This window comes from Erythrolamprus reginae, chromosome Z (assembly GCF_031021105.1).
Source record: "Erythrolamprus reginae isolate rEryReg1 chromosome Z, rEryReg1.hap1, whole genome shotgun sequence".
Classification (NCBI taxonomy): Eukaryota; Metazoa; Chordata; class Lepidosauria; order Squamata; family Dipsadidae; genus Erythrolamprus; species Erythrolamprus reginae.
The window spans coordinates 135114854-135140036 of NC_091963.1; the positions used below are offsets into that span (position 1 = coordinate 135114854).

Consider the following 25183-nt stretch of genomic DNA (forward strand, 5'->3'; position numbering starts at 1 on the left):
TTGCTTCTCGGAAAGTCACGTTATGGGGAGGAGCTAACAGTTATGAGGTGGTAAGATTTGAGTCAGTCAGAAAATGATGGAGATGGTAGCAAGGAGCGATATGTGAGGCTGTGACGGGAGACGGGCCTCTTACACTTAGGTGCAACTGAGGGTCTCCACAGAGAACCTGAAAGCAGCCAATATCACACTAAGAAACTGCCCTCCTGCAAGTGTTCATCTGTAAGGAATAGGCTGACCCATTTACCTCATATCCGTAATAGTCATCTACAAGATTACCTCCAGTAAATTCACTTCTAAATATATGCTGCGTCTTTCATCTCTCGGGAAATATCTACATACCAGCTCATCGCTTTTTTTTTTTTGAATTTGTCACCATCTTTGAACTGAAATTATTCTACTGTTTGATCTGATTTAAAGGAAAAAAATTCCCCGACAGATCTGGACAGATTCTCCCATATGTGTGGTTCTTTTACACCAAAAGGCCAAGTACTTTCAATCATAATATTAAAATGATGTTCCAGGTATATTTTAACTGTCCACTTGGTGATCACGACAAAAGCTGGGCCCATTGTGTGATATGCTTATTTATTTATTATTTATTAATTGTATTTATATGTCGCCCCTCCCCAAGGACTCAAGTTGTTCAGATGGTCTTCATGACTGATTGAATATGAGGAATATGCCATTTGCTGTTCCTATGATTTGTTGCGTGTTAGCCGCCCCGAGTCTCCGGAGAGGGGCGGCATACAAATCCAATAATTAATAAATAAATAAATAAAATCATAGCGATGACTGCTTGAAGAGCTTTTCTACAAAGAACAAACAATATTAATTACCCTGAACTTAAATCTGCAATTAGGCCAGTTGATTAGGCCACATTATGATATCTTGCCAGTTCCTGGACCACCGTTATCTGGATTGGATAAAACTGAAGTAGAATATGGAGCTGAAGCTACTAGCAAAGGCATGGAGACCTCAAGTCAAAATGAGCATGTACCTGATAGAGCAGCCAGAACTCTTTATTCAACATGAATTAAATGATCTCGTCAGAGAACTGACATTGTCAAAAGCTAAAGCCAAACTTCTTGCATCTAGGTTGAAACAGAAAAATCTTCATGATGATGCCAAAGCTACCAGGGTGTTTGGAATGACTCGATGGCAGATTACTGTTGGATGTTATATAGGGACAACCGTGGAAAATCATATAGGGGACAGTTTAATGTCAAGCACTTTTAATTCTTGCTCATATTTTGGTTTCTGTTTTGCATGTGAAATTATTTTGGTTCAATAAAAACGGTTTTTGTAAGGTCAAGCATCTTCTCTGTGTTGCAGCATCTTACGAAAGCAATATGCATGTATACTTTATATTATACTGCATGTAGTTATACTTGTCCTCCGCAATGGTGCTTTTTACTGATCAATACAATAATTAAACTGAACTGATTAATATATACATTTTATTAATTCTTCTTGCACTTTTTACCAATAAAGATTAAATCGATGCAAAGTAGAATATAAATAATACGGACGGCTGGCAGCAAAGATGTAATCACCTTAGAAGGTGAAAAGATCAAGGCTGGCGGCCATTTTGTAAAACGGGTCCATGTTAGTTAGATTAAAAAAAAAATAACGGGGAGGAGAAAAAGACAACCGTTACTCGCGCGCGGCCGCTTTGGCATTGGCCAATCAACTTTAGTCTTTAAAAGAATGAGCCCTACGGTCACAGCGCACGCCAGTCCGCCCAATCAGCAGGCACCACACGTGGGGTCCTTCGTACGGTTCCGCGCACGTCGGGAGCGAGGACTACAGCCCCACCCAATCAATACCTGCCGCCTTCTCTACACCACTCTTCCCCCTCCCGCTCAGAAAGGCTGTGGCTCGGGAGGGGGGAGCGCGGTGCGCGCGCGCGCACGCACTGGGGGCCAATCAGCGTGCGCGCCGAGGAATCCTCGCGCCGTTGCCTCCTCGCTCTATCCCCCCTCCCACCTCACTCCCCCCCGCCCGCGCGACGTTGTTGCTGCTCCCCACTCGCTCCCCCCTCCCTTCCCGACCCCCCCCTCTGGCCGAGCTGAACCCCCTCCCCCGCTCGTTACCGCCGCCATGGACCCGAGCAACTGGAGCAGCTTCATCTTCCAGGTAACCCCCCCCTTTTTTTCCCCTCCACCTTCCCCCTCCCTTCTCCGCAAAAAAAAAAAAGAGGGGGGCGAAAGCGCGAGAAGGGAAGGACAAGAGAGCGCAAGCTGGAGCTCTAGGCTCTCTACTCCCATCCTCCCCGCCCCGCCCCTCCCCTCGGGAATCCCAGCGGGCGGGGGCCCTTGCGCGCGCGGGCCAGCAGGGCGCACTCGGCACGCGCTCCCATCCTCCCCCCCCCACCGTCCGCCTTGCGCTGCCCCAACGGTCACCTCCCTCCGCCCAGCGTTGCCTTGCGCTCCCTCTGCCCCCTTCGTTCTCTACGCTCGCTGTGCCCATCCCCTCGCGCTTCTCTCCCCCCCGCCAACGGTCACCTCCCTCTCGCGTTTGCTCTGCTCAGCCCCTCGCGCTGCTCCCCCACCTTTTTCTCTGCCAGTTGCTACCTCGGTGTCTCCTCAGCCCCGCTCCGTGGGAGCTTCCTTTCCAAAATGCCCCCCAAGATACGCACGCCTCCGTCGCCTTGCCCTGCCACACACACATAATCCTCCCCTTCCCTGCCGTCTCCCCACTCCCACCACCCTCGGCCAATATAATGTCCCTTATCCATGTTGGCTCCCTGCTTGTCAGGCCAGTCTCCCAGGGGTTTCCACCCCGCATTAGTTTAAACTTGGCCACCCATGCTCAGAAGGTGCTTCCTTCCCATTTTCCGGTCCCGGGTATTTCCTTACCCTCAAGCGCATGCACTTACAGTAGGAGGTGGCTATGGACTACCTTCTGGTGCCAACAGGTGTAGTGTGAATTTTCCACCTGTTTCTCTTTTTTGTATGAACTAAAGGGTACAATCTCCTGCCATAGGATAATGCAGAAAAATCCCCAATTTTTTCATCTGGCCTAGTGATAGACAGCTGTACACATAACTAGTAAAAGGCGTAATGACTCCATTTATTTATTTTCCAACATTTTGGGTGAATTGGTGGCCAAACCTCACTCCATGTGAGTTGCCTTGGACTTGCCTTAATGTGCTGTCCCCCTTCTTAATTGTTTAAACCTGCAATCCATTCCCCAACTGTTTCAAACATACATGTACATCACAGATTCTTCCATTTCACCAACAAAGAGTTTATATAAATATAAAGATTATATAAATAGATGTAGATATGCCTAATAAGAGGCACATTCATTTACTTACCAGCGTTTTTGGAGAAAATGTGTATATGCTGGCTAAGCCATCCCTAAAAGTCAGTTGATTATATTTGCTTCAGCATGTCTTTTTTACCACCTCTATTTGTCTTAATTTACTACTATTAATTCTCTGAACCTCAGTTTTCTTTATCTTCCCCTCATTGTAGCCTTACTCTACTTCAGAAACATTTCACACAGCAACTGTCTGTATCTGTTGCTACTTGTTATCTTTTCTGGTCTCTTATATAAAGTTTTCATATAACTATCTTGTATTCTGCTTAGGATCTCATTTTATTTCAGCAGCAAGTCTAATCAACTATCTGTTTTGATAACATGCTGTTTCATGTGATTTGGATTTGAATGCTAATTGATGTAAAATAATGTTATACATTCTTTTTTCCCCCTGCTAATTTTTTCATTTCCAACTCAGTTGAGCAATGTATTCATAATTTGTCCATAGTTGCATAAAGTGCTTAAAATTACTATGAACTTTTTCCCAATTCAAAGATTCAATATGGCTGACATTTTCCAAAAAATATTTTTAATTAAATAAGTTTTTATAAGATTAAAGCAATACAGATTCAAAGCAAAATTAAGGTAAAAGAAAAATGATAAGTAAATAGTAAAGAAAAAAGGAAAGAAAAGATTATAAAAATAATTTGATCTTTACAGTAGTTATAACTGAACTATTTATATTTTATCCTGTTTAAGGGTCATGCTACTATCTGGTTTAAGATATTTTATCTTTTGACATGAGCTCCTCTTCCAGTTTAAATCAGTTTTCCTGTGGAATCAATTATTATTTACAATTATTTATCTCTATATTGGCTTTTGCAGTTGCCTGTCATAATAATTTTTTTTTAATTTAAATTTCCTGCTCTCCTTTATTTTGTTTTTTTAGCAGAGTCATACTCAGAATCCTCTACAGGTTGGGACTGAAATCCAGTCAAGATTTTTTGCTGCTCAGGGCTGTAGTCAAAGTCCCTTCCAGGTAAGCTATTTAGACAATAAAAGAAAATAAAGTAAGTCTTCAGGGAAACAATTACTGGAAGCAGCTGTGTTTCACTATTACAGGTTAGGGTTTTTTTGTATATCAAAAGTAATTGTACTCTTTTCAAAACTTTTATTGAAAGTTGTTGCAGTTGCTATAAATGAGTTTTATAATAATTTACTTATTATTTGAAGTCACTTTCATTTTATACTATTGACACTGAAATAATTAGGCCAAGACTAGTAACAGTTGTGAGAACAAGTTTAGTATAGTGGTAGGAACTGTGAATTATAGTCTCTCCTTAGGTACAAAACGGCAGCCGAATGATCCTTGGACTAGTCATTTCTCTCAGCCCTAGGAAAAAGGCAGTGACAGACCACCTAAAAAAACCTTGCCAAAAAACCTGCAGAGACTAATTTAAACAGTCTCTGAGTCTCTGTTACAGCTATCATCTTGGAAAACATAGGCTTGTTTATCTTACCATTTGGGCATCTTCTGAAATTGTGGGTCAAAGATTATGTAATGTGTATGGTCATTTTTTTTCTAAGTCATCGTACTTATGTCATTTTATTTACTACTACTACTACTACTATTATTATTATTATTATTAATAATAATAATAATAATAGTAATAATAATGGAGTTCTGAGATTACAGCACTGCAAAAATTAAAGCAGTATGTATATGACTCCTAGATTTCAAAAATCAATCAATTCTAACAAAACGTGCAGAATTTTACTGGTCATCCTTTTTAGGCATTTTATTTTGCCTTTCACACTTACAAAAGAAGTGCATCTTCACACCACAAGATATGAACCAGGATTGATTATATGCTGCATGTTATCTGTACTGCTGATTTAAAATGAAGGGCAGAAGTAGAGTCCAAACAATCCAAGGTATGGTATAAGTCAGAAACCTTTTCTCCTTGGGTATCGCAATTGCGTATGCAAATTTATTTATTTACTTATTCATTCATTCATTCATTCATTCATTCATTCAATTTTTATGCCGCCCTGCTCCTTAGAATCAGGGCGGCTTACAAAGTTAGCAACAGCACTTTTTAACAGAACCAGCATATTGCCCCACAATCCTGGTCCTCATTTTACCCACCTCGGAAGGATGTGGAAGGCTGAGTCAACCTTGAGCCAGTGATGGGATTTGAACTGCTGACCTACAGATCTACAGTCAGCTTCAGTGGCCTGCAGTACAGCACTCTACCTGCTGCGCCACCCCGGCTCTCCCATGATTCAATGCCTGAGGAAGGCAAAAGCAGCTTCCTTCACCTCCCGGAGGCCCTCTGGAGGCCAGAAATGGCCTATTTCCCAAGTTCAGGTGGGCCCAGTAGGCTTGTGTTTCACCCTCTCCAGGCTCCAAAGGCTTCCCTGGAGCTGGAGGAGGGTAAAAACACTCCCACCCCCAGAGACCCTCTAAAAGCCAAAAACGCTATCCCAGAGCCTCACTGCGAACCAAAAATTAGCTGGGTGGCACACACATGCACGTTGGAGCTGAGCTAGGGCAACAACTCGTGTGCCAGCAGATATGGCTCTATGTGTCACCTACGGCACCTGTGCCATAGGTTCGTCATCACTGGTATAAGTGAACAGTGATACTGCCATACCTATCTCAAAAAACAGATTCTCAGTATTATAGTGATTGCTCCAACCACTCAACAGACAGCATGGAACAGGAACTATGATATAATGTTAACTCCTAAGACATATGTAGAGGGATTGAATATACACTTGTGAAAAGGTAGAAAAAAATTATTTATTATTAGATTTATTTATTTATTAGATTTATATACAAATTATTGTTCGCTGATATAATAATCACCAACAATAATAATAATAATAATAACAATAATAATTTAGTAGATTTGTATGCCACCCCTCTCCGCAGACTCTGGGCAGCTCACAACAGAAAAAATAACAGTATACTGTACATTGTAACAAATCTAATGTTAAAAGAAAGTACAGTGGTACCTCAAGATACGAACCCCTCGTCTTACGAACAATTCGTGATACGAACCCGGGGTTCAGAAAAAATTTGCCTCTTCTTACGAACTTTTTTCAAGTTACGAACGCCAAACCCGAACTTCCGGGTTCGGCATTGGGAGGCTCCTGGGAAGCCCCCGGGCTGTTTTAAAAGGTGACCGCCGGGCTGGGGGGCTTCCCAGCAACCTCCCGAATCCCGAACTTTTGCCGAACTTCCAGGTTCGGGGTTCGGGGGGGTGCTGGGAAGCCCCCCAGCCCGGCGGTCACCTTTTAAAACAGCCGGGCGGCTTCTCAGGAGCCTCCCAACGCCGAACGCGGAAGTTCGGGTTTGGCGTTTGGCTTCCGGAGGCTCCTGGGAAGCCCCCCGGCTGTTTTAAAAGGTCACAGCCAGGCTGGGGCGCTTGCCAGCAGCCCCGACTCCCTGCCGCTCGCCCATGGCCGGCAGAAGATCGCTCTTGCCCGGCTTCCGCGCGAGGCATCAGGTCAGCATTCTGTGGGGCGGGCGGCGGGGAAGCCGGCGGCTGTGGCAGCTGCTGCAGGAGGCTTTCCCCCTCCTCGTCCGCCGCCCGCCCGCCCAGAATGCTGACCTGATGCCTCGCGGGGAAGCCGGGCAAGAGCGATCTTCTGCCGGCCATGGGCGAGCTACAATAAGCTTCCACGCCCTCGCCCGTGCCTGGCGGGAGGTGAAGAGTGCTTTGCCCAGTGCAAAGTTGACAGCAAGCAGCTCCGCAGTCCCCAAAGGAGGCTTAACCCCGCCCCTCTGTCCCACCCTTCGCCCGTATCCGGCATAACTTCCTCCTGCCTATCCCCGCTCTTCTGCCGGCCACGGGCGAGGGGTGGGACAGAGGGGTGGGGTTAAGCCTCCTTTCGGGACTGCGGAGCTGCTTGCTGTCAACTTTGCACTGGGCAAAGCACTCTTCAGCTCCCGCCAGGCACGGGCGAAAGGCGAGGAAGCCTATTGTAGCAGCTGCCACAGCGGAGACATTTGGGGTTTTGGCTGGGGGGGGGAGGGGAAGGCAGGAGGTCCGGCCCTTCATTTGCCCTCCCAGCAAAAGACAAAGCCGCACAGCTCCGCATCGCCGAAGGAGGCTTAACCCCACCCCTCTGTCCCACCCCTCGGCCGTGGCCGGCAGAAGAGCGGGGATAGGCAGGAGGAAGTTATGCCGGATACGGCCGAGGGGTGGGACAGAGTGGTGGGGTTAAGCCTCCTTCGGCGATGCGGAGCTGCGCGGCTTTGCCTTTTGCTGGGAGGGCAAATGAAGGGCCGGACCTCCTGCCTTCCCCTCCCTCCCCAGCCAAAACCCCAAATGTCTCCGCTGTGGCAGCTGCTACAATAGGCTTCCTCGCCTTTCGCCTGTTTCAGCTTTCCATCCATCCACGTCACTTCGCCGCTAAATCGTATGGCAGCAAACAATCTTTGGGGTTTTCGCTGGGGGGAGAAGTAGGACCTTCCTAACTTCCTCCCCCCCCCCCCCCCAGCGAAAACCCCAAAGATTGTTTGCTGCCACACGATTTAGCGGCGAAGTGACGTGAAGGGATGGAAAGCTGAAACCGGGCTGTTTCAGCTTTCCATCCATCCACGTCACTTTGCTGCTAAATCGTATGGCAGCAAACAATCTTTGGGGTTTTCGCTGGGGGGAGAGGTAGGACCTTCCTAACTTCCTCCCCCCCCAGCGAAAACCGTGCCTGGCGGGAGCTGAAGAGTGCTTTGCCCAGTGCAAAGTTGACAGCAAGCAGCTCCGCAGTCCCCAAAGGAGGCTTAACCCCGCCCCTCTGTCCCACCCCTCGCCCGTATCCGGCATAACTTCCTCCTGCCTATCCCCGCTCTTCTGCCGGCCACGGGCGAGGGGTGGGACAGAGGGGTGGGGTTAAGCCTCCTTTCGGGACTGCGGAGCTGCTTGCTGTCAACTTTGCACTGGGCAAAGCACTCTTCAGCTCCCGCCAGGCACGGGCGAAAGGCGAGGAAGCCTATTGTAGCAGCTGCCACAGCGGAGACATTTGGGGTTTTGGCTGGGGGGGGGAGGGGAAGGCAGGAGGTCCGGCCCTTCATTTGCCCTCCCAGCAAAAGACAAAGCCGCACAGCTCCGCATCGCCGAAGGAGGCTTAACCCCACCCCTCTGTCCCACCCCTCGGCCGTGGCCGGCAGAAGAGCGGGGATAGGCAGGAGGAAGTTATGCCGGATACGGCCGAGGGGTGGGACAGAGTGGTGGGGTTAAGCCTCCTTCGGCGATGCGGAGCTGCGCGGCTTTGCCTTTTGCTGGGAGGGCAAATGAAGGGCCGGACCTCCTGCCTTCCCCTCCCTCCCCAGCCAAAACCCCAAATGTCTCCGCTGTGGCAGCTGCTACAATAGGCTTCCTCGCCTTTCGCCTGTTTCAGCTTTCCATCCATCCACGTCACTTCGCCGCTAAATCGTATGGCAGCAAACAATCTTTGGGGTTTTCGCTGGGGGGAGAAGTAGGACCTTCCTAACTTCCTCCCCCCCCCCCCAGCGAAAACCCCAAAGATTGTTTGCTGCCACACGATTTAGCGGCGAAGTGACGTGAAGGGATGGAAAGCTGAAACCGGGCTGTTTCAGCTTTCCATCCATCCACGTCACTTTGCTGCTAAATCGTATGGCAGCAAACAATCTTTGGGGTTTTCGCTGGGGGGAGAAGTAGGACCTTCCTAACTTCCTCCCCCCCCCCAGCGAAAACCCCAAAGATTGTTTGCTGCCACACGATTTAGCGGCGAAGTGACGTGAAGGGATGGAAAGCTGAAACCGGGCTGTTTCAGCTTTCCATCCATCCACGTCACTTTGCTGCTAAATCGTATGGCAGCAAACAATCTTTGGGGTTTTCGCTGGGGGGAGAAGTAGGACCTTCCTAACTTCCTCCCCCCCCCAGCGAAAACCCCAAAGATTGTTTGCTGCCACACGATTTAGCGGCGAAGTGACGTGAAGGGATGGAAAGCTGAAACCGGGCTGTTTCAGCTTTCCATCCATCCACGTCACTTTGCTGCTAAATCGTATGGCAGCAAACAATCTTTGGGGTTTTCGCTGGGGGGAGAGGTAGGACCTTCCTAACTTCCTCCCCCCCCAGCGAAAACCCCAAAGATTGTGCCTTTCTTTGTTGCGCTTCCACCAGCATGGCCTGGCTGGCAGCGGAAGATGTAACCGAGCTCACGGGGCTGGGCTCGGCTCCCCCTCTTACCAGCCCAGCAGGCAGCCGCCATGGAAGGCTCCGTTCCCTGTCGGCCACGGAGACCGGCCCCGTGGGCTCGTTTACATCTTCCGCTGCCAGCCAGGCAGCGCAACGAAGAGAGGCATTCGCTTTCCTCCCGCCGGCCCCTCAATCGGGCCGGTAGGGAACAGAATGGAACCAGCCCAGAAGCAATAGACGCAGGATCGGGCCGGCAGCAGGCGCAGGGCGAGGCAGCAGGTCTGCATCCTGGGCAGGCGGGCGGGCGGCGGGCGAGGAGGCGCGGCCGAGCGGCGACAGCGGCGGTTCTCCTCACTTCGGAGAGCTTCCTGGGCATGAAAACGCACGAATCCAACAAGAACGAAAGCCAGGAAGCTCTCCCTGGCGGAGACCGCCGGCCCCTCAATCGGGCCGCCGTGACGGGGACCACTGGCCTGCCTAGCGGGCTGGGAGGGAGGTGGAATACGGGAGGAGGAGGAAGAGGAGGAGGAGGGAGGAAGGAGAGAGAGAGAGAGGGAAGCCGCCCGGCTGTTTTTAAAGGTGACAGCCGGGCGGCAGCGTTTTTTTGCGGTTGTTTTTTTTTTGTTGCACGGATTAATTGACTTTACATTGTTTCCTATGGGAAACAATGTTTCGTCTTACGAACCTTTCGTGTTACGAACCTTTCCCTGGAACCAATTAAGTTCGTATCTTGAGGTTCCACTGTATCTAAAAACCATCATTTAAAAATCATACAACACAAGCATACCATACATAAACTATATAAGCCTGGGGGAGGTGTCTCAATTCCCCCATGCCTGGCGATATAGGTGGGTCTTGAGCAAATTACGAAAGGCAAGGAGGGTGGGGGTAGTTTTAATCTCTGGGAGGATTCCAGAGGGCCGGGGCTGCCAAAGGGAAGGCTCTTCCCCTGGGGCCCGCAAGATGACATTGTTTAGTCAACGGGACCCGGAGAAGGCCAACTCTGTGGGACCTTATCGGCCGCTGGGATTCATGCGGCAGAAGACGATTCCGGAGATATTCTGGTCCAATGCGATGTAGGGCTTTATAGGTCATTACCAACACTTTGAATTATGATCGGAAACTGATCGGCAGCCAATGCAAGCCACGGAGTGTTGGAGAGACGTGGGCGAACCTGGGTAATCCCACAATGGCTCTCGTGGCCGCATTCTGCACGATTTGAAGTTTCCGAACACTCTTCAAAGGTAGCCCCATGTAGAGAGCGTTGCAGTAATCGAACCTCGAGGTGATGAAGGCATGAGCGACTGTGAGCAATGACTCCCTGTCCAAATAGGGCCGCAACTGGTGTACCAGGCGAACCTGGGCAGACGCCCTCCTCGCCACAGCTGAAAGATGGTGTTCCAATGTCAGCTGTGGATCGAGGAGAACGCCCAAGTTGTAGACCCTCTCCGAGGGGGGCAGTAATCCCTCCCCCCCGGTAATGGATGGACAGATGGAATTGTCCTTGGGAGGCAAAACCCACAGCCACTCCGTCTTGTCCGGGTTGAGTTTGCGCTTGTTGACACCCATCCAGACCCCATCCGCCTCCAGGCACCAACACATCACTTCCACCACTTCACTGACTGGACATGGGGTGGAGATGTACAGCAGGGTATCATCAACATACTGATGATACCTCACCCCATGCCCTTGGATGATCTCACCCAGCGGTTTCGTGTAGATATTAAATAGCAGGGGGGAGAGGACGGACCCCGAGGCACCCCACAAGGGAGAAGCCTAAAGGTCGACCTCTGACCCCCCACTAACACTGACTGCGACCGACCGGAGAGGTAGGAGGAGAACCATTGGAGAACAGTGCCTCCCACTCCCAACCCCTCCAGCCGGCGCAGAAGGATACCATGGTCGATGTTATCGAAAGCCGCTGAGACGTCAAGAAGCACCAGGACAGAGGACATGCCCCTGTCCTGGGTCCCTCAGAGATCATCCATTAGCGCGACCAAAGCAGTTTCCATGCTGTAGCCGGGCCTGAACCCTGACTGTTGAGGGCCTAGATAATCGGCTTCTTCCAAGGACCGCTGGAGTTGGAGCACCACCACCTTCTCAACAACCTTTCCCATAAAGGGAAGGTTGGAGACTGGACGGTAGTTATTAAGCATGGCTGGGTCCAGAGAGGGCTTCTTGAGGAGGGGGTGCACAAGTGCCTCCTTGTAGGGAGCCGGGAAGGACCCCCTCCCCAAAGAAGCGTTGACAATCTCCTGGACCCAGCTCCGTGTCACCTCTCGGTTGGCCAAAACCAACCAAGAGGGACACGGATCCATTAGGCAGGTGGCGGAACTCACAGCTCCAATGGCCTTGTCCACTTCATCAGGTGTCGCCAAGTCAAACCCAGACAGGTGGACAAGGATGGGCCTTAGTCATCACGACTGACACGTCAGCCGACACGGCTGGCCAATCGGAGTCAAGGTCCGCCCGGATCCGAGCAATTTTATCAGCGAAAAACAAGTTAAACTCCTCGGCACTTCCCTGCAAGGGCTCCGCAACTCCCCCCTGGTTCAGAAGGGAGCGGGTCCCCTTAAACAGAGCGGCCGGGCACGATTCCGCTGATGCAATCAAGGCGGCATGATACGTGCATCTTGCCGCCTTGAGCGCCACTTTGTAAGTCTTAATGTGAGCTCTTACAAGTGTTCGGTCGGATTTGGATTTACTCTTCTTCCATCGCTTCTCTAGATGTCTCTTCTGGCGTTTCAACTCCCAGAGTTCCTTGGTAAACAAAGGCGCTCTCCGGGGTCTAGTGTCCATTGCAGCCTTGTTCCAGGCCACGGCAAGAGACTCTGCCGAACTGTGGACGAGTGAATCTGGTAGAACCCCATTCAGAAAGTATTCAGATCTGTTTTGTCGTCAATTTTGTTATGCTGCCGCCAGATTCTAAACTTGTTGAAATTCATTTTTTTCTCATTAATCTACACTCAGTACCTCATGAAAAAGTAAAAACAGAGTTTTAGAAATTTCTGTGAAGTTATTAAAAAGAAAAAAAAACTGAAATATCACACTGGCATAAGTATTCAGACCCTTTGAAACAGTGCTTGAAATTTAGCTGCCAATGCTTCCCATTTCTCTTGATAATTGCTGACATTTTTCTACTCCTTAATTGGAGTCCACCTCTGGTAAATTAAATTGATTGGACATGCTTTGGAAAGACACACACTTCTGTATAGAAGGCCTCACAACTGACAATGCATAATACAGTATAGCAGAACAAAAGCCACAAGGTCAAAGGAACTGCCTGCAGAACTCAGAGACATGATTATTGCAAGGCATAGATCTGTGAAGTAAAATTTCTGCTACATTGAAGTTTCCTAGCACTATGGCCTCCATAATTCTGAAATAAGGAAGTTTGGCACAACCTGGACTCTTCCAAGAGTTGGTCAACCCAATCAAACTGTGAGCAATGGGGGGGAGGGGGGACGATAAAGGCAAAATAAAATGCCTAAATATGATGACCAGTAAAATTCTACATGTTTTTGTTATAATTGATTGATTTTTGAAACCTAGAACTCATATACATACTGGTTTAATTTTAGCATTGCTATAATCTCAGAACTCCATGCTCTGGGCAATCACGGAAAAATTAGATAGACTTATTGAAACACGGCTCAGGATAACCATATGTTTTAAAATGCAATTAATTTTTTTCTAGATGGGTTCTACAAATCTACCTTGTAATAGCTGATTATCTAATACTCTGAAGGTTGGCTTTCCCTCACTCATTTTGCCTGTAAATTGCCTGAAATAGAGCGAGCATGTTTGGAAAACAACGTAGTCATTTTTATGGAAGCAGTTTCAGGGTTGATTTAATTTTAAAATAGTTTTTGAAATTGAATCAAAAACTTATTTAACAGCAACAGCATAGACTTGAAAGAGTATAATTAGTTTTATACTAAGAAAATTTTATCATATGCTGTAAGAGAGATCACTTTCTATTGAGTATCATTTAAAAATTAAATACTTTTAAGTTAAATTTTTATTACTATAATTCTTCAGGATAAATTGTAAGCAGGTCTTTCTTACAAGATTGCAAATAACAGCAAATAGCATTTAAACTTACATACTGCTTCATAGTGCTTTTACAGCCCTCTCTAAGTGGTTTACAGAAGCAGCATGTTGCCCCCAACAATCTGGGTCCTCATTTACCAACCTCCGAAGGATAGAAGGCTGAGTCAACCTTGAGCCAGTGGTGAGATTTGAACTGCTGAACTACAGCTAGCTGTTAGCTGAAGTAGCCTGCAGTACTGCACTCTAATCACTGTGCCACCCCGGCTCTCATAATAAGCTCCCTATCAGTGTAAATGAATGTTTCTGCAGCACTGAGAACATCGAGGTACAATTCAAAGTGTTTTTTCGGGAAGCTAAAACTAGTTGTAGGCATTATTTAAATAGAAAAATAATTATAAACTAGTTTTTTTCATAATTCAGAATGCCTGCATTTTCACTTTGCAGTGCAGTACAATACATAGAAATTTGGTAAAAGCAAAATAGGTAAATTCAACCTAGTCAAAAAGCATTAATTATCTAGAGAGTATTACTACATGAACTTAATCTCTAATGCTTAGTACTGAATCTCTCTTCCAGGTGGAGAAAATCAAGAAAAATAGGATTGTTTTGCCTTGCACAAGTATTAAAGCGTAAATGCACTATCTGCACATACATGCCCTTAAGTCTAAACGCCTTGTGCCATATATGGATAAAATTTTAGCTGAACCTTGAGCAGAATCAATAATGTAGAGACAATTTTCCTACTTATTTCCTGTTTGTGTGCATATTAAAACTGATTGCCTCAGTTCAGTGTATAGAAAGACATTCTTGGTAAAACAAACCAGATGGAATTACTCCCTCTTCTGTGCTGTCATAGACAAAAGCCAGCTACTTTTCTTCCACTCTTATTCCAGGGATATTGCACACGTGCTGATTTTGCTCCTTGTACAATGGTACCTCTACTTAAGAACGTCTCTACTTAAGAACTTTTCTAGATAAGAACCGGGTATCCAAGATTTTTTTTGCCTCTTCTTAAGAACCATTTTCTACTTAAGAACCCGAGCCTGGAAAACTTTCCCAGGAAATATGAGAGCGGCATGAAGCCCCAGCCAGTTTCCTGCCATTCCCCCTTTAATCCCGGCCATCTCGGGCTTTTTTGGGCTGCCAGAGGAGCCTTTCGGTGACGCTTAAGGAGGCTTTAGCAGTCCAGAGCGAAAGAAGCATTTCCCTTTCTCTGGGCGCTTGGAGAGGGAATAAACCTCTGCCAGGGCCCAGAGAAAAGAAACGCTCCCTTCGCTCTGGGCAGTGACTGTCCTCCTCTTCCTCCCACCCAAATTCCGAGCTTTTATTTATAAAAAAATCAATTTTAAATGCACATACCATGTTACTTACCTGTTATACAATAAGAAAATTATTTTAGCCTCAATAGTGGGGCAATATAATACATTCTGAGAGCAGAAAAGGGAAATTCTTCACATAGTGGAACCCTCAAATATTAGTATATTAAAAACCAAGAATTTGCTTTTGTTCTCTTTATTAGCATATGCTGCATATTGATTAATCCAGCTTTTTCTGCTAGTAAAAGCTATTTTTGTTTTTCAAGTAAGAATTTACTTATCTTTGTATTTAAGTTGCTAGATTATTGTAGGGTTTCAGTTTTGATTGTTCATCACTATGTTACTCAATGATACAATTTCTCTTTCTTCAGACTGCCACCACAACTGCTCCTCCCCAACAGACAACTACCCCTGCTGAGTCCCTCCAAGTGGATCTCCTGCCTGTTTTGGCTGCAGCACAAGAAACAGCTGCTGCAGCTGCTGTGGTTGCTGCTGCCACTGCTTCTGCACCAGCTGCTTCCACAGTAGATACAGCTGCCTTGAAACAGCAGCAGCCCTCTGCCTCTGAAAGTGGGAGTGGGCACGTAGTACCCTCCACTCAGACCACACAAGCCCCTACCCCACAAGCAGCTCCTGCCAACCCCCAGGCAGCTGATGCCCAGAAGAAACCGAAGAGTAAAGGGCCCTACATATGTTCTCTATGTGCTAAAGAATTCAAGAATGGCTACAACCTGCGGCGCCATGAAGCTATACACACAGGAGCAAAAGCTTCTCGCGCTGGACCCACAACCATGAAGATGCCCACTATGGTTCCCCTCAGCTTGCTTAGTGTTTCTGCCATCGGTGGTGCAGCCCCATCAACACCTGCCCCTGCTGACGGTACTGGAAACACTGCAGGGTCAGGTGCAGGCCTAGTGACCACAACAGCATCAGGCAAACGTATCCGGAAAAACCATGCTTGTGAGATGTGTGGGAAAGCCTTCCGGGATGTGTACCATCTCAATCGGCATAAGTTGTCACATTCAGATGAGAAGCCCTACCAATGTCCTGTCTGCCAGCAACGGTTCAAGCGGAAGGACCGCATGAGCTATCATGTCCGTTCACATGACGGTGCTGTGCACAAGCCGTATATCTGCAGCCACTGTGGGAAGAGTTTCTCTCGGTATGAGGGAGCTGGGTTCAGGGAGGATGCATTTCATACGGGAATTTTTGAAGTGCTTGTATGAGAAATTTGAGAAAAATATTTTCCCCTTTTGGTAAAGACTAAGATACACATACAACATGCCAAACTGACTTAGGAAGGCATAATAATATAAAACTGCAAGTTCCCAAATCAGTTTGTGGGCTAGATCAAGCCTTCCTCTATTAACTTCCCCAGATTTCTCCAATACATTGATATAGACACTGGTAGACAGTTCTGTGGGTCCCCATAATAGTCAACTCCTTAGGAAATCTATGATTTCTTTTCATCATTAACCATAGCAACAATTTCCTCATTCTACATAAATTATGACAGAAGATTAGTGAACAAATCTGAGAACACTTTTCTCCTTGGTGTGGCTATCATTGTGCAATCTTGGAAGCTTCCCAATTATTGCCATAGTTCCAGTGGATTCTAAAATAAAAGAATCTAAGACAGTTTTCTGATTATTGCGTGCACAAGGCACCAAAAGTGAATTGAGATATCTTAGCAGACTAAGAATTAAGTTTGGAACCTTAGAAAACAAAAACAAAAAATATGTTGAATTTAAAAAGAAATGGGAAAACCATTTTAAACTCATTGCAATGCACACTCATTTTTATATTAAAATTACCTCATCAGATTGATAGTTTGAAACAACTCTTCAAATAAACTTTTAAAAAGATATTCTTTTAAGTAGTAGTAGTAGACTTGGAATGTCTATATATAAAGAAGCCTATACTAAGATTATATCATGTGAAATGGGGGACGGACATTTAAAATTTATCAATGCTAGCACACTACATTTGGAGAGACTTTTGTTTTGAACTCTGAATTCCATGTTAACATGGAATGCCTTACATTTTCTTCAAAATGAGAGTCTGAAAAGATTCTGGGCTGTGATTTTTACATATTAGAAAATATTCTTGGGTCAAGCAGCAACCATAAAGTCAGCTTGTGGGAACAGAAAACACATGTTCATAACTAAAGCCTTGCAAGTATATCATGTAATGACATTGTGGTACTGTTTTGGCAACTAGCTTATAAATTTTGTCAGTGTACTATGGTTAAAAGTTTTAATTACTGCAAAACACTTTGGCACTCCGTGATATTTCAACAAATACCTACACAGAAGAAATAGAACCATAAAATAGCAAGAGTCTGGAATACCTTGGACTAAAATACTGAAACTGCTTAATTTAGGACATAGATTATAAGAAAAAATATTTTAACACGGGCATGAACAGAAGTGAGAAATCTCAAATAGTAGTTAAAGCTAGAATCACCATTTCTTCAGTTCAAAATTTGAAACGAAAAAGCAGGGAAGACTCAGGATTCAAAAAACAAGCGGGGCAAGGGAAATTGGGATTTTGAATAGATCTAAGATTTTGCTTCTAAAGTATTTGGTAAAATCACTCCAAAATATACCAGTGAAGTCAGTTATCATCCTGCATACTCTGAAGGCCACCAAACAATACTGATGAGATGAATATATCTCATAAACTTCACTTTGTAATATACTTGCCCTAAAGTCCCAAAGAATAAGGAATTTGTTTAGAAATGCAAAAATCTTAACCAGTTTGCTGTTTTTGAGACATTCCTAGTTGAATTAAAAATACACAGGAAAAATTGTTCATGTTATACAAATACTAGCAAATAAAATTAAGAATTATCTTGCTTTTATTTGCATAATAGGTATATTAAATTTCTCCAGATGTATTGGAAAAAAAGACTTCTGAATAAAAATTGCACCTTGTTATGTTGGAAGGCAAGGGAAAAATGGGTAATAGCAATCTAAGGTTGCAGGTAGTCAGAAAACGCTTATTATTTAATTTTCTATCCTATCTCCCCAACTCACTGTGGAAGGTATCTCCTCACTTTTTAAAGATATTTTAATGTTTGCAGTATATTTATGTTCCAAAGCATTTGTAATTTTGCAATATCTCTTGTATTTTTGAATCTAGAAGAACCAATTCCTTTTGTAAAACAAACAATAGTTATGTTAATTGTTCTTTTTATAAAAGAACAATTAACCTACCTATTGTTTGTTTTACAAAAGGAATTGGTTCTTCTAGATTCAAAAATACAAGAGATATTCACTATTTTTAAACGTTCAATTTATAATAATTAAAAATATTAGAAAAATGTCTTATTATTTATTTATTGGATTTATATGCCGCCTCTCCCCAAGGACATTTGTTACTTTAGGGAAGGGATCAAAAAGTAAGACAGCAACTGCCTATAATCTGATTTTAATTTATCTTTCTTTCACAAACCCGTGAAGGCTATAAATGTGAGAACTAGTTGCAAAAGTACTTTTCCATTATTGTGATAATTGCAAATGGTCACTAAATAAGACAGTCATGGAATTCAAAATATAGTCTGAAGCAAAAAGAATTGCATAAGACTTAGAGGATGTTCCATTGCAATGGATTTTTATTTCATACATATAAGACATCACTTGAATCAATTTACAATTTTTTCCCATTATGAATGCTAAAAGCAAAATCTCCTTATAGAAATTAGTACAAATTTAATTTTGGTGTAGTTAAACAGTCTCATTTTTAATATAAACATTCTGAGACATGAAAACTATTATGTCCCTCACTTTCAGGATTATAATTTTCAGATTTAATTTGCTCCATATGGGTCCTCCATAAATCCAACAGATTTATTCTGCTCTGTTTTATGAGATATATTTAATATCTATTTGCTACATATCCATTACAGATTAATCAATCATTTAGTGACTTAATTCCTTAAGAATTGTTCAACATATAATAATCTAAATTCTCATTACTTATTTTTTTAAAGTGTCATATTTTCCATCACTAATAGTATGTACTGTGCATATGAGAATTTCCAGAATGGAACTAAAGTTTTGAAGGCTGTTCCTATTATATATCTGCTGCTTTTGCAGCTATTAAGTATACATAATTCTTCCCAGTTTTTAAAAAAAATAATCCTACAAAAGAAATTTGCCATTGTTATTCCAGTCTTCCCCCAAATTTAAGAAGTAAGATTCCTCAATGTAAGGTTTTTTTGGTGGATAAGTAGAATCACCCCAACCCTGTTTAGAGAATAAAATCATATTTCATCTTTTTTTCTTTCCTTCCACAGGCCAGACCATTTGAACAGCCATGTTCGACAAGTCCACTCAACAGAGAGACCCTTCAAATGTGAGGTATTTTTTCCCCATAGATAATATTGTACTTATTTATGCTCAAGTGTTCTGGGCAGTCTTTCCTGATACAAGAGGGAACAAAGATGATCTATACTTTAAGGGAATCTTACGCACACTTAAGTCTTGCATTAGGCAGTGGACCAATAGATATAACATTGATTTTTATGATTCTTTTCACCCTATTTTTGCAGACTTGTGAAGCAGCTTTTGCCACTAAGGATCGACTACGTGCTCACACAGTCCGTCATGAGGAAAAGGTGCCATGTCACGTGTGTGGAAAGATGCTGAGTGCTGCCTATATCACAGACCACATGAAAGTACACAGCCAAGGGCCGAATCATGTCTGTGAATTGTGCAACAAAGGTAAGATAATAGGGCTCAAGACGGGTAACATTTGAACTTAACTGTAAATATAAATATAACACTTGCTTTTAAAATGTGTTAAGAAGCCCTGTATGCAAATGTGTGCAGATTTTCTTAGGTTTCTTTCAGTTTCACTGGAATTTAATTCCAGTAAGTTAATTTAGTTTTTCAAGTTTTTCCCTTACGCTCTTTCCTTCAGGAATCTCTCAGTAATAAATCTCTTAATTCTTGACTCATCTGTTTGAAGGTAAAGTTAAGTTCAACTTGGTTTCTAGGTACTATTCCCAGCCTTAGCCCCCACTCCCAATTTAATATATGTTGTAGATATTACTTTCCCTTTTTTGGATGGGGTTATCTTCAAGTCAGTTTCAAACTCTAGCAACTGCTTGAACAAATTAGTGGGTTGACATTGCTTTCTTCCTAGAGCCGAGGGAGAATGGCCGCCCTAGGTCACTTCATTGACTTCATAACCTAATGCAGTACTAGAATTAGTTTTTCTGTTTGAATATTACTACTTTTCCATAAAAATGAGAATAAGCTGCATAATTTCCATCAATTAGAATTCAGCTAAATAGCCTTGTATAATGACTAAGGCCTTGTGGAAAGGGTGAATTCTGGCAAATGCTGTTTGGAAAAAAGATGGATTTAAATACAGTTAAACCTTTAAACATGAAACCAGATTTGCTGTCCATGAGTAATTCTGCAAAAATGCATATGAGGCCTGTTAAGATTATCCATAATATATCTTGGAAATACAGTGTGAATTGCTGAAACTGAAGTGTCTTAATACGCAAGTGTTAATCAGGCTGCCAATTTATATTTGTTTACAATAAGCAAACTGTTGGCAATACAAATAGTTCCCAATATATATTTCTCCCATTTATAGTCAAAACATTTCCTTGGTTTCATTTTGTAAGATAATGGAGAGATTTATATTATGCAGTACTGCAGTGATTTTCAACCTTTTTTGAGCTGCGGCACATTTTTTACATATACAAAATTATGGGGCACATTAAGCGGGGGGGCTGGGGGCTGGGGGGGTCTAAAAAAAGTTTGGATGAAAAAATTATATATCTCTCTTCCTCCCTTTCGCTCTATTTCTCTCCCTCTTTCTCTCTCTTCCTTCCTTCCCCTCTCTGTCCATCCCTCTTCCTTCCTTCCTTCCTTCCTTCCTTCCTCTCTTTTTTGCTCTCTTTCTATCTCTCCCTCCTTCTCTGCCTCTCTTTCTCTTTCTTTCTCTCTCTTTCTCTCTTGCTTTCTCTCTCTATCTCTCTTTCTCACTCTCTTTCTCTCTCTCTTGCTTTCTTTTTCTCTCTCTTTCTCTCTCTTGCTGAGCTTCGCGGCACACCTGACCATGTCTCGCGGCACACTAGTGTGCCACGGCACACTGGTTGAAAAACACTGCAGTACTGTATAGTGAAAAATAATGCTTTTTTATTTCTATGGATATAGTCCAATGAATTGATAAACGTGTACAATAAATAATTTTAAGAATGGTGGAAAGGCAATTCCTTATTTATCTGCACTGGATACGTCTGTTCCAACCTATCCTTCTAATAGCTCAGTATCCCACATGATCTTGACAATGCAGCAGCCTTTATACATGAATTAAAATTATTAGACAATATGCAAATTAAAAATTGTGATGGAATTTTGATATTTTAACAGTATTTTTAATATTTTTCCTAGATTATATTTTTTATTAATGTGTAATATCCATATATTAATTATATATATAGAATCTCAGAAACATAAAAGAGCAGTTTATTATTATTATTGTTCAATTTTGGGTCTGAAATTTGTAGTGAATTAAATAATAGAAATGCAACATTTATGAATTTCTTGTAGGAGGATTCTACTGGCATTCTCTTACCAAAATGTTTCTGTTGAAGGTTTGGTATTTTATTTAGGCTATTTGTACTACATTGATTTCCTTAGTAGCAAGATGCAGCTGCCCTTAGGGTGGGATGTGCTGTTTGTACAGTGATAACTTGCTTGATGGCAAGAAACAGCTGTCTTTGGGTTGAGAAGTTGTCTCTGAGATTAGGGAAGCTTGTTGTAATAGATCCTTCACTAGCCACCTCTAAGATGAAGCACAGCCAAGCATTGCAGAACACCGGGTTAACGCTTTCATTAGGCCGGACACTGACCTGGCTGGTTTTTGTCCTTCTCCCCCTCCCGTAGGGTTCACCACAGCGGCCTACCTCAGGGTCCACGCGGTCAAGGACCATGGACTAGCCGCCCCGCGGCTGGAGCGTTTCCTTTGCAAGCTGTGTGGCGTGCACTGCAAGACCCCAGCTCAGCTCAACGGGCATCTGCAGACGCACGCAGGAGAAGGGGCCGCGGCCACTGAGGGCCAACCGCTGTGGTGAAACACTGGCCGGGCCACCAGGCAAGAGCCACTTCCTTCTGTCCTGGGAAAGGGGAGGGGAGGCCCATTTTCCCCCTAGGGTTGTTTAGGCATCCTTATATTTTCAGTGAGAAAAGGGAGAATCCCAGTTCCCTGGGGCAGCTGCATCCTAACTTAGAATCTTTTTACCAGTTTAAAGTGCTGCATATAGCAGTATCTGATAGTGTAATTTGACTGATCTTCCTGCAGGTTCATCTTCAGGATTTGAGCTGTAATTTTAAAAAAGACATACACAATCCATTCAGTGTGTATTTATCTGAATATTTTTCTGCGGGATTATCGTGTTTTTTTAATATTAAAACCAGGAGGGTTGGGGATATCAACAAATACCTTTATGTTATCAACAGATACAAATCCATTGGTAAGTGTTTTAGCTTTTTTTTTTTTTTTTGCCTTTACATATGGTTTCTTGCATTATGCATTCTGGACAGATCCATTTTATTTTACATTGTACTCTACAATTTCCTAATCCAGGCATTTAAGTGATAAACTGAGTTTCCATATTGACTTCAGGAGGAGGATTAACAGTTAGTGCCAGCCTGACTTTATTTAATTAGCATTTGCAGACTTAATCTGTTCAGCCTTTTAAAAAGAAATTCTACCAGGCTGTGGATAAATAGGGTATTTTGGAGAAGGGATAGCTGCAACTCTTTTTTACCTTATTAAACCAGATTATTAAACCGGAACTAGTATAAGGTAATAAGATGATGAAGGAAGCCAGTTGAAAGCTTGGGCTAACAATAACTTTCCATTTTTCTTCCTCCACAGGTACGGGTGAGGTCTGCCCCCTCGCTGCAGCCGTCTCAGCTCCACCTCCAGCCGCCGTCACGGTGCTGCCCATGGAGGGAGCTTCGGTTGTGAGCCAAGCCCTCCCCACACAGCCCTGGTGATTTCTGGGAGTGGGGAGACAGAAGCCAATCCTCCCAATCCCATCCCTCTCCCTCACTGGCAGCTGGAGCCTTCAAGCCCAAATGGATATTCAGTGGCCATATATGGGTTTCTAATCTAATGGCAGTTTCATTCATTCTCTCCCCCTGCCTGTGCTCATAAAATAGTGGAGCTGGGAAAGCATCTGCTCAGCCAATGAAGCAACTCCTGTTCAGATGGCCATGAAAAGACTTTGTGCATTTTGAAAGCACCCTCATTTTATTGACTCCCTTACTATTAACCTGTGGCCCTCAGAACAGTCCTGGAAATACATTCATTTCTGTAGTCCATGGTCTAAGCCAAATAATGATAATATTTTATCACAGTAGATCTTGCTTATTCCAGCAGTGCCCCCTGTTGCCCCCAAATGATCTTCACTAAAAGAGTGAGATCATGAGACAGGACGACTTAGTAAGCTCAGCTCACAGACCAAGGGGGATCAAAGACTGGAATAATTGTGGGACGTAGTATAAGCAGCGTTGCAGGAGAAGGAGTACAGAGTTAGAAATAATGAATTGGTTGAGAGGTTGGCTAAACTTGAGGAACCTACAGAGAAGTTAGAAGTGGGTACAGGTTGGGATTTTGCGGCGTCATTGGGTGCCTGGTGCTCATGGCTGGGATTGTTGGGCCTGCAATGAGATGAGATGGAGAAGGTCTGTATTTCTTTCTCCATGGCTTCAGTGTGGAGTGTTCTCCATTTCCGTGCTGAGAATCTGCTCTGAATTCCCTTCCTTGCCCAGTGGCTCATTCTTCCGTAGTGTCTTTTAATGCTCCATTTCCTCAGCTTCTCTCGTGATTCGTGTTCCAAGCGCATCAGCCCTTCGCACCAAGCATTGATGCCCCACCTGCTGAACACCTCCCTTGTTGCATGCATCCCTCACAGTTCGGGATTAGAGTCTCTTGCTTTTTTGTATTATATATATTAAAAAAAATCCCCTGACATTTAAAATAACCCTCCTTTGTGGTTTTTCTTTTGTTGTTAACACAAATGTAATGAAGCTGTGTCCATCTATATCTACTCTCCCTGTTCCTTCTCTCGTAAGCCCCTCCCCTCCCCCCCCCTTTCCTTTCTGTGAGCCCTTTCTGGATTTGTGTCTCAGCAGCAAAAGATTTTAGTAAAACAATTGAAGGGAAAAATCCACACTTGTGTCTATTTATTGTCAGATTATTTTGGTACCACTTTGGGGGGGGGGGGGATCCTGGTTTCTGGCTCCCTTTATCATCATATTATCTTGGGACCTTTCATATCTATTTAAAATGTGTAATGGATCAAACATCAGGTTGCATATTTCCATTCTAAGTGAGTTCCTAAACCACTTCCTTGTTTCTTCCAATTACTCATGGGACTGCTTTCTGGGTCATGGTTTGATGGGTATAGCCTTCTTTATAGGAAAAAGAACAATTCTGGATGTTTTGGAGCCAAAAATCATGGTGTGATGCAGTTGCTGTGCCCTGGCACAACCATTAAATGCTGCACTGGAGCTCTGCTGTGGTTAGAGTTAATTTGTGGGCTCTTTCCATCCTCCCTCCTGCTGCATCTTGGGCAGCTTATAAATAATTGATGAAAAACTGGAACCGAGAGATTTTATATAATTTTCTCCTGAGGAAGCAGGATTCCCCCAAAACATTTTCTGCATCAAAATCCCGCATCAATTTGCTGATCTTATTTGGACCCAAAACATAATTAGTATCTCTTTCTCCCATCTTTCTTAGGTATCGCAGTTTTGTACCCTTGATGGGGCTTTCCGTTCTTTCTAATTTGGCCAGGTTTTGATTTGTACTGAGCAATCCCAGAGGAAATGGTATCAATTGTTCTGGGACTCTCTAGTTCTTTGATGCTCTCTGCACTTGTAGCTTGTCAATGTAAAGTTTTTATCATTGGCAACGAAAGACAGGTGGGGGGGGGAAATCCGGGAATATATGGGACTTTCCAGCAACAGCACCATCTCCGCTAATCTTTTGCCCCTGCCAGATCAGCTGATTCTTCATAAAACTCAAACCACAACTACTCACACCCCCCCAACTTGCATTGAAGAAGCAGGGTCGATGAGACCATTTGACGCGCACCAGTGCAAAGGGAGGGGAAGGGGCGTCCTTGCAGACAAAGCTGAGTGAGCAAGTAAGGGGGGGAGGGAAGGGGGCGGAGGCTGCATTTTTTCCCATCTACAGTAGCCTTCTGTTCATGGAAGGGAAAAAGGAGGGTTACAGCAGCGAGAGGGAGGGGTGTGATGTGTGAGTAAGGGGGGGGGCATCCATCCTTCCAGCTCTCTGTCCACCCCACCTCAACACCTACTAACCGGACATAGCCAGAAGCAC

The 25183-nt window shown here is 44.2% G+C and overlaps 1 protein-coding gene across 10 annotated transcripts; it reads left to right on the forward strand.

Moving 5' to 3' along the window:
• The first annotated feature begins 1789 nt into the window (after nt 1-1789).
• LOC139154890 (myc-associated zinc finger protein-like) lies at nt 1790-24008 on the forward strand. 10 transcript variants are annotated; one of them, XM_070729959.1, is made up of 6 exons: nt 1790-2136; nt 4214-4303; nt 15175-15965; nt 19104-19167; nt 19359-19530; nt 22709-24008. In XM_070729959.1, exons 1-6 carry the CDS (start codon nt 2101-2103, stop codon nt 22828-22830), a joined length of 1275 nt encoding a protein of 424 aa, XP_070586060.1. In that variant the 5' UTR covers nt 1790-2100; the 3' UTR covers nt 22831-24008. The 10 variants fall into 10 exon arrangements, with proteins under 10 accessions (XP_070586060.1, XP_070586057.1, XP_070586061.1 ...); XM_070729956.1 differs by lacking the exon at nt 22709-24008 and adding an exon at nt 21715-21924 and having other exon boundaries at nt 1882-2136; nt 4217-4303; XM_070729960.1 differs by having other exon boundaries at nt 1887-2136; nt 4217-4303.
• Nucleotides 24009-25183: the final 1175 nt, after the last annotated feature.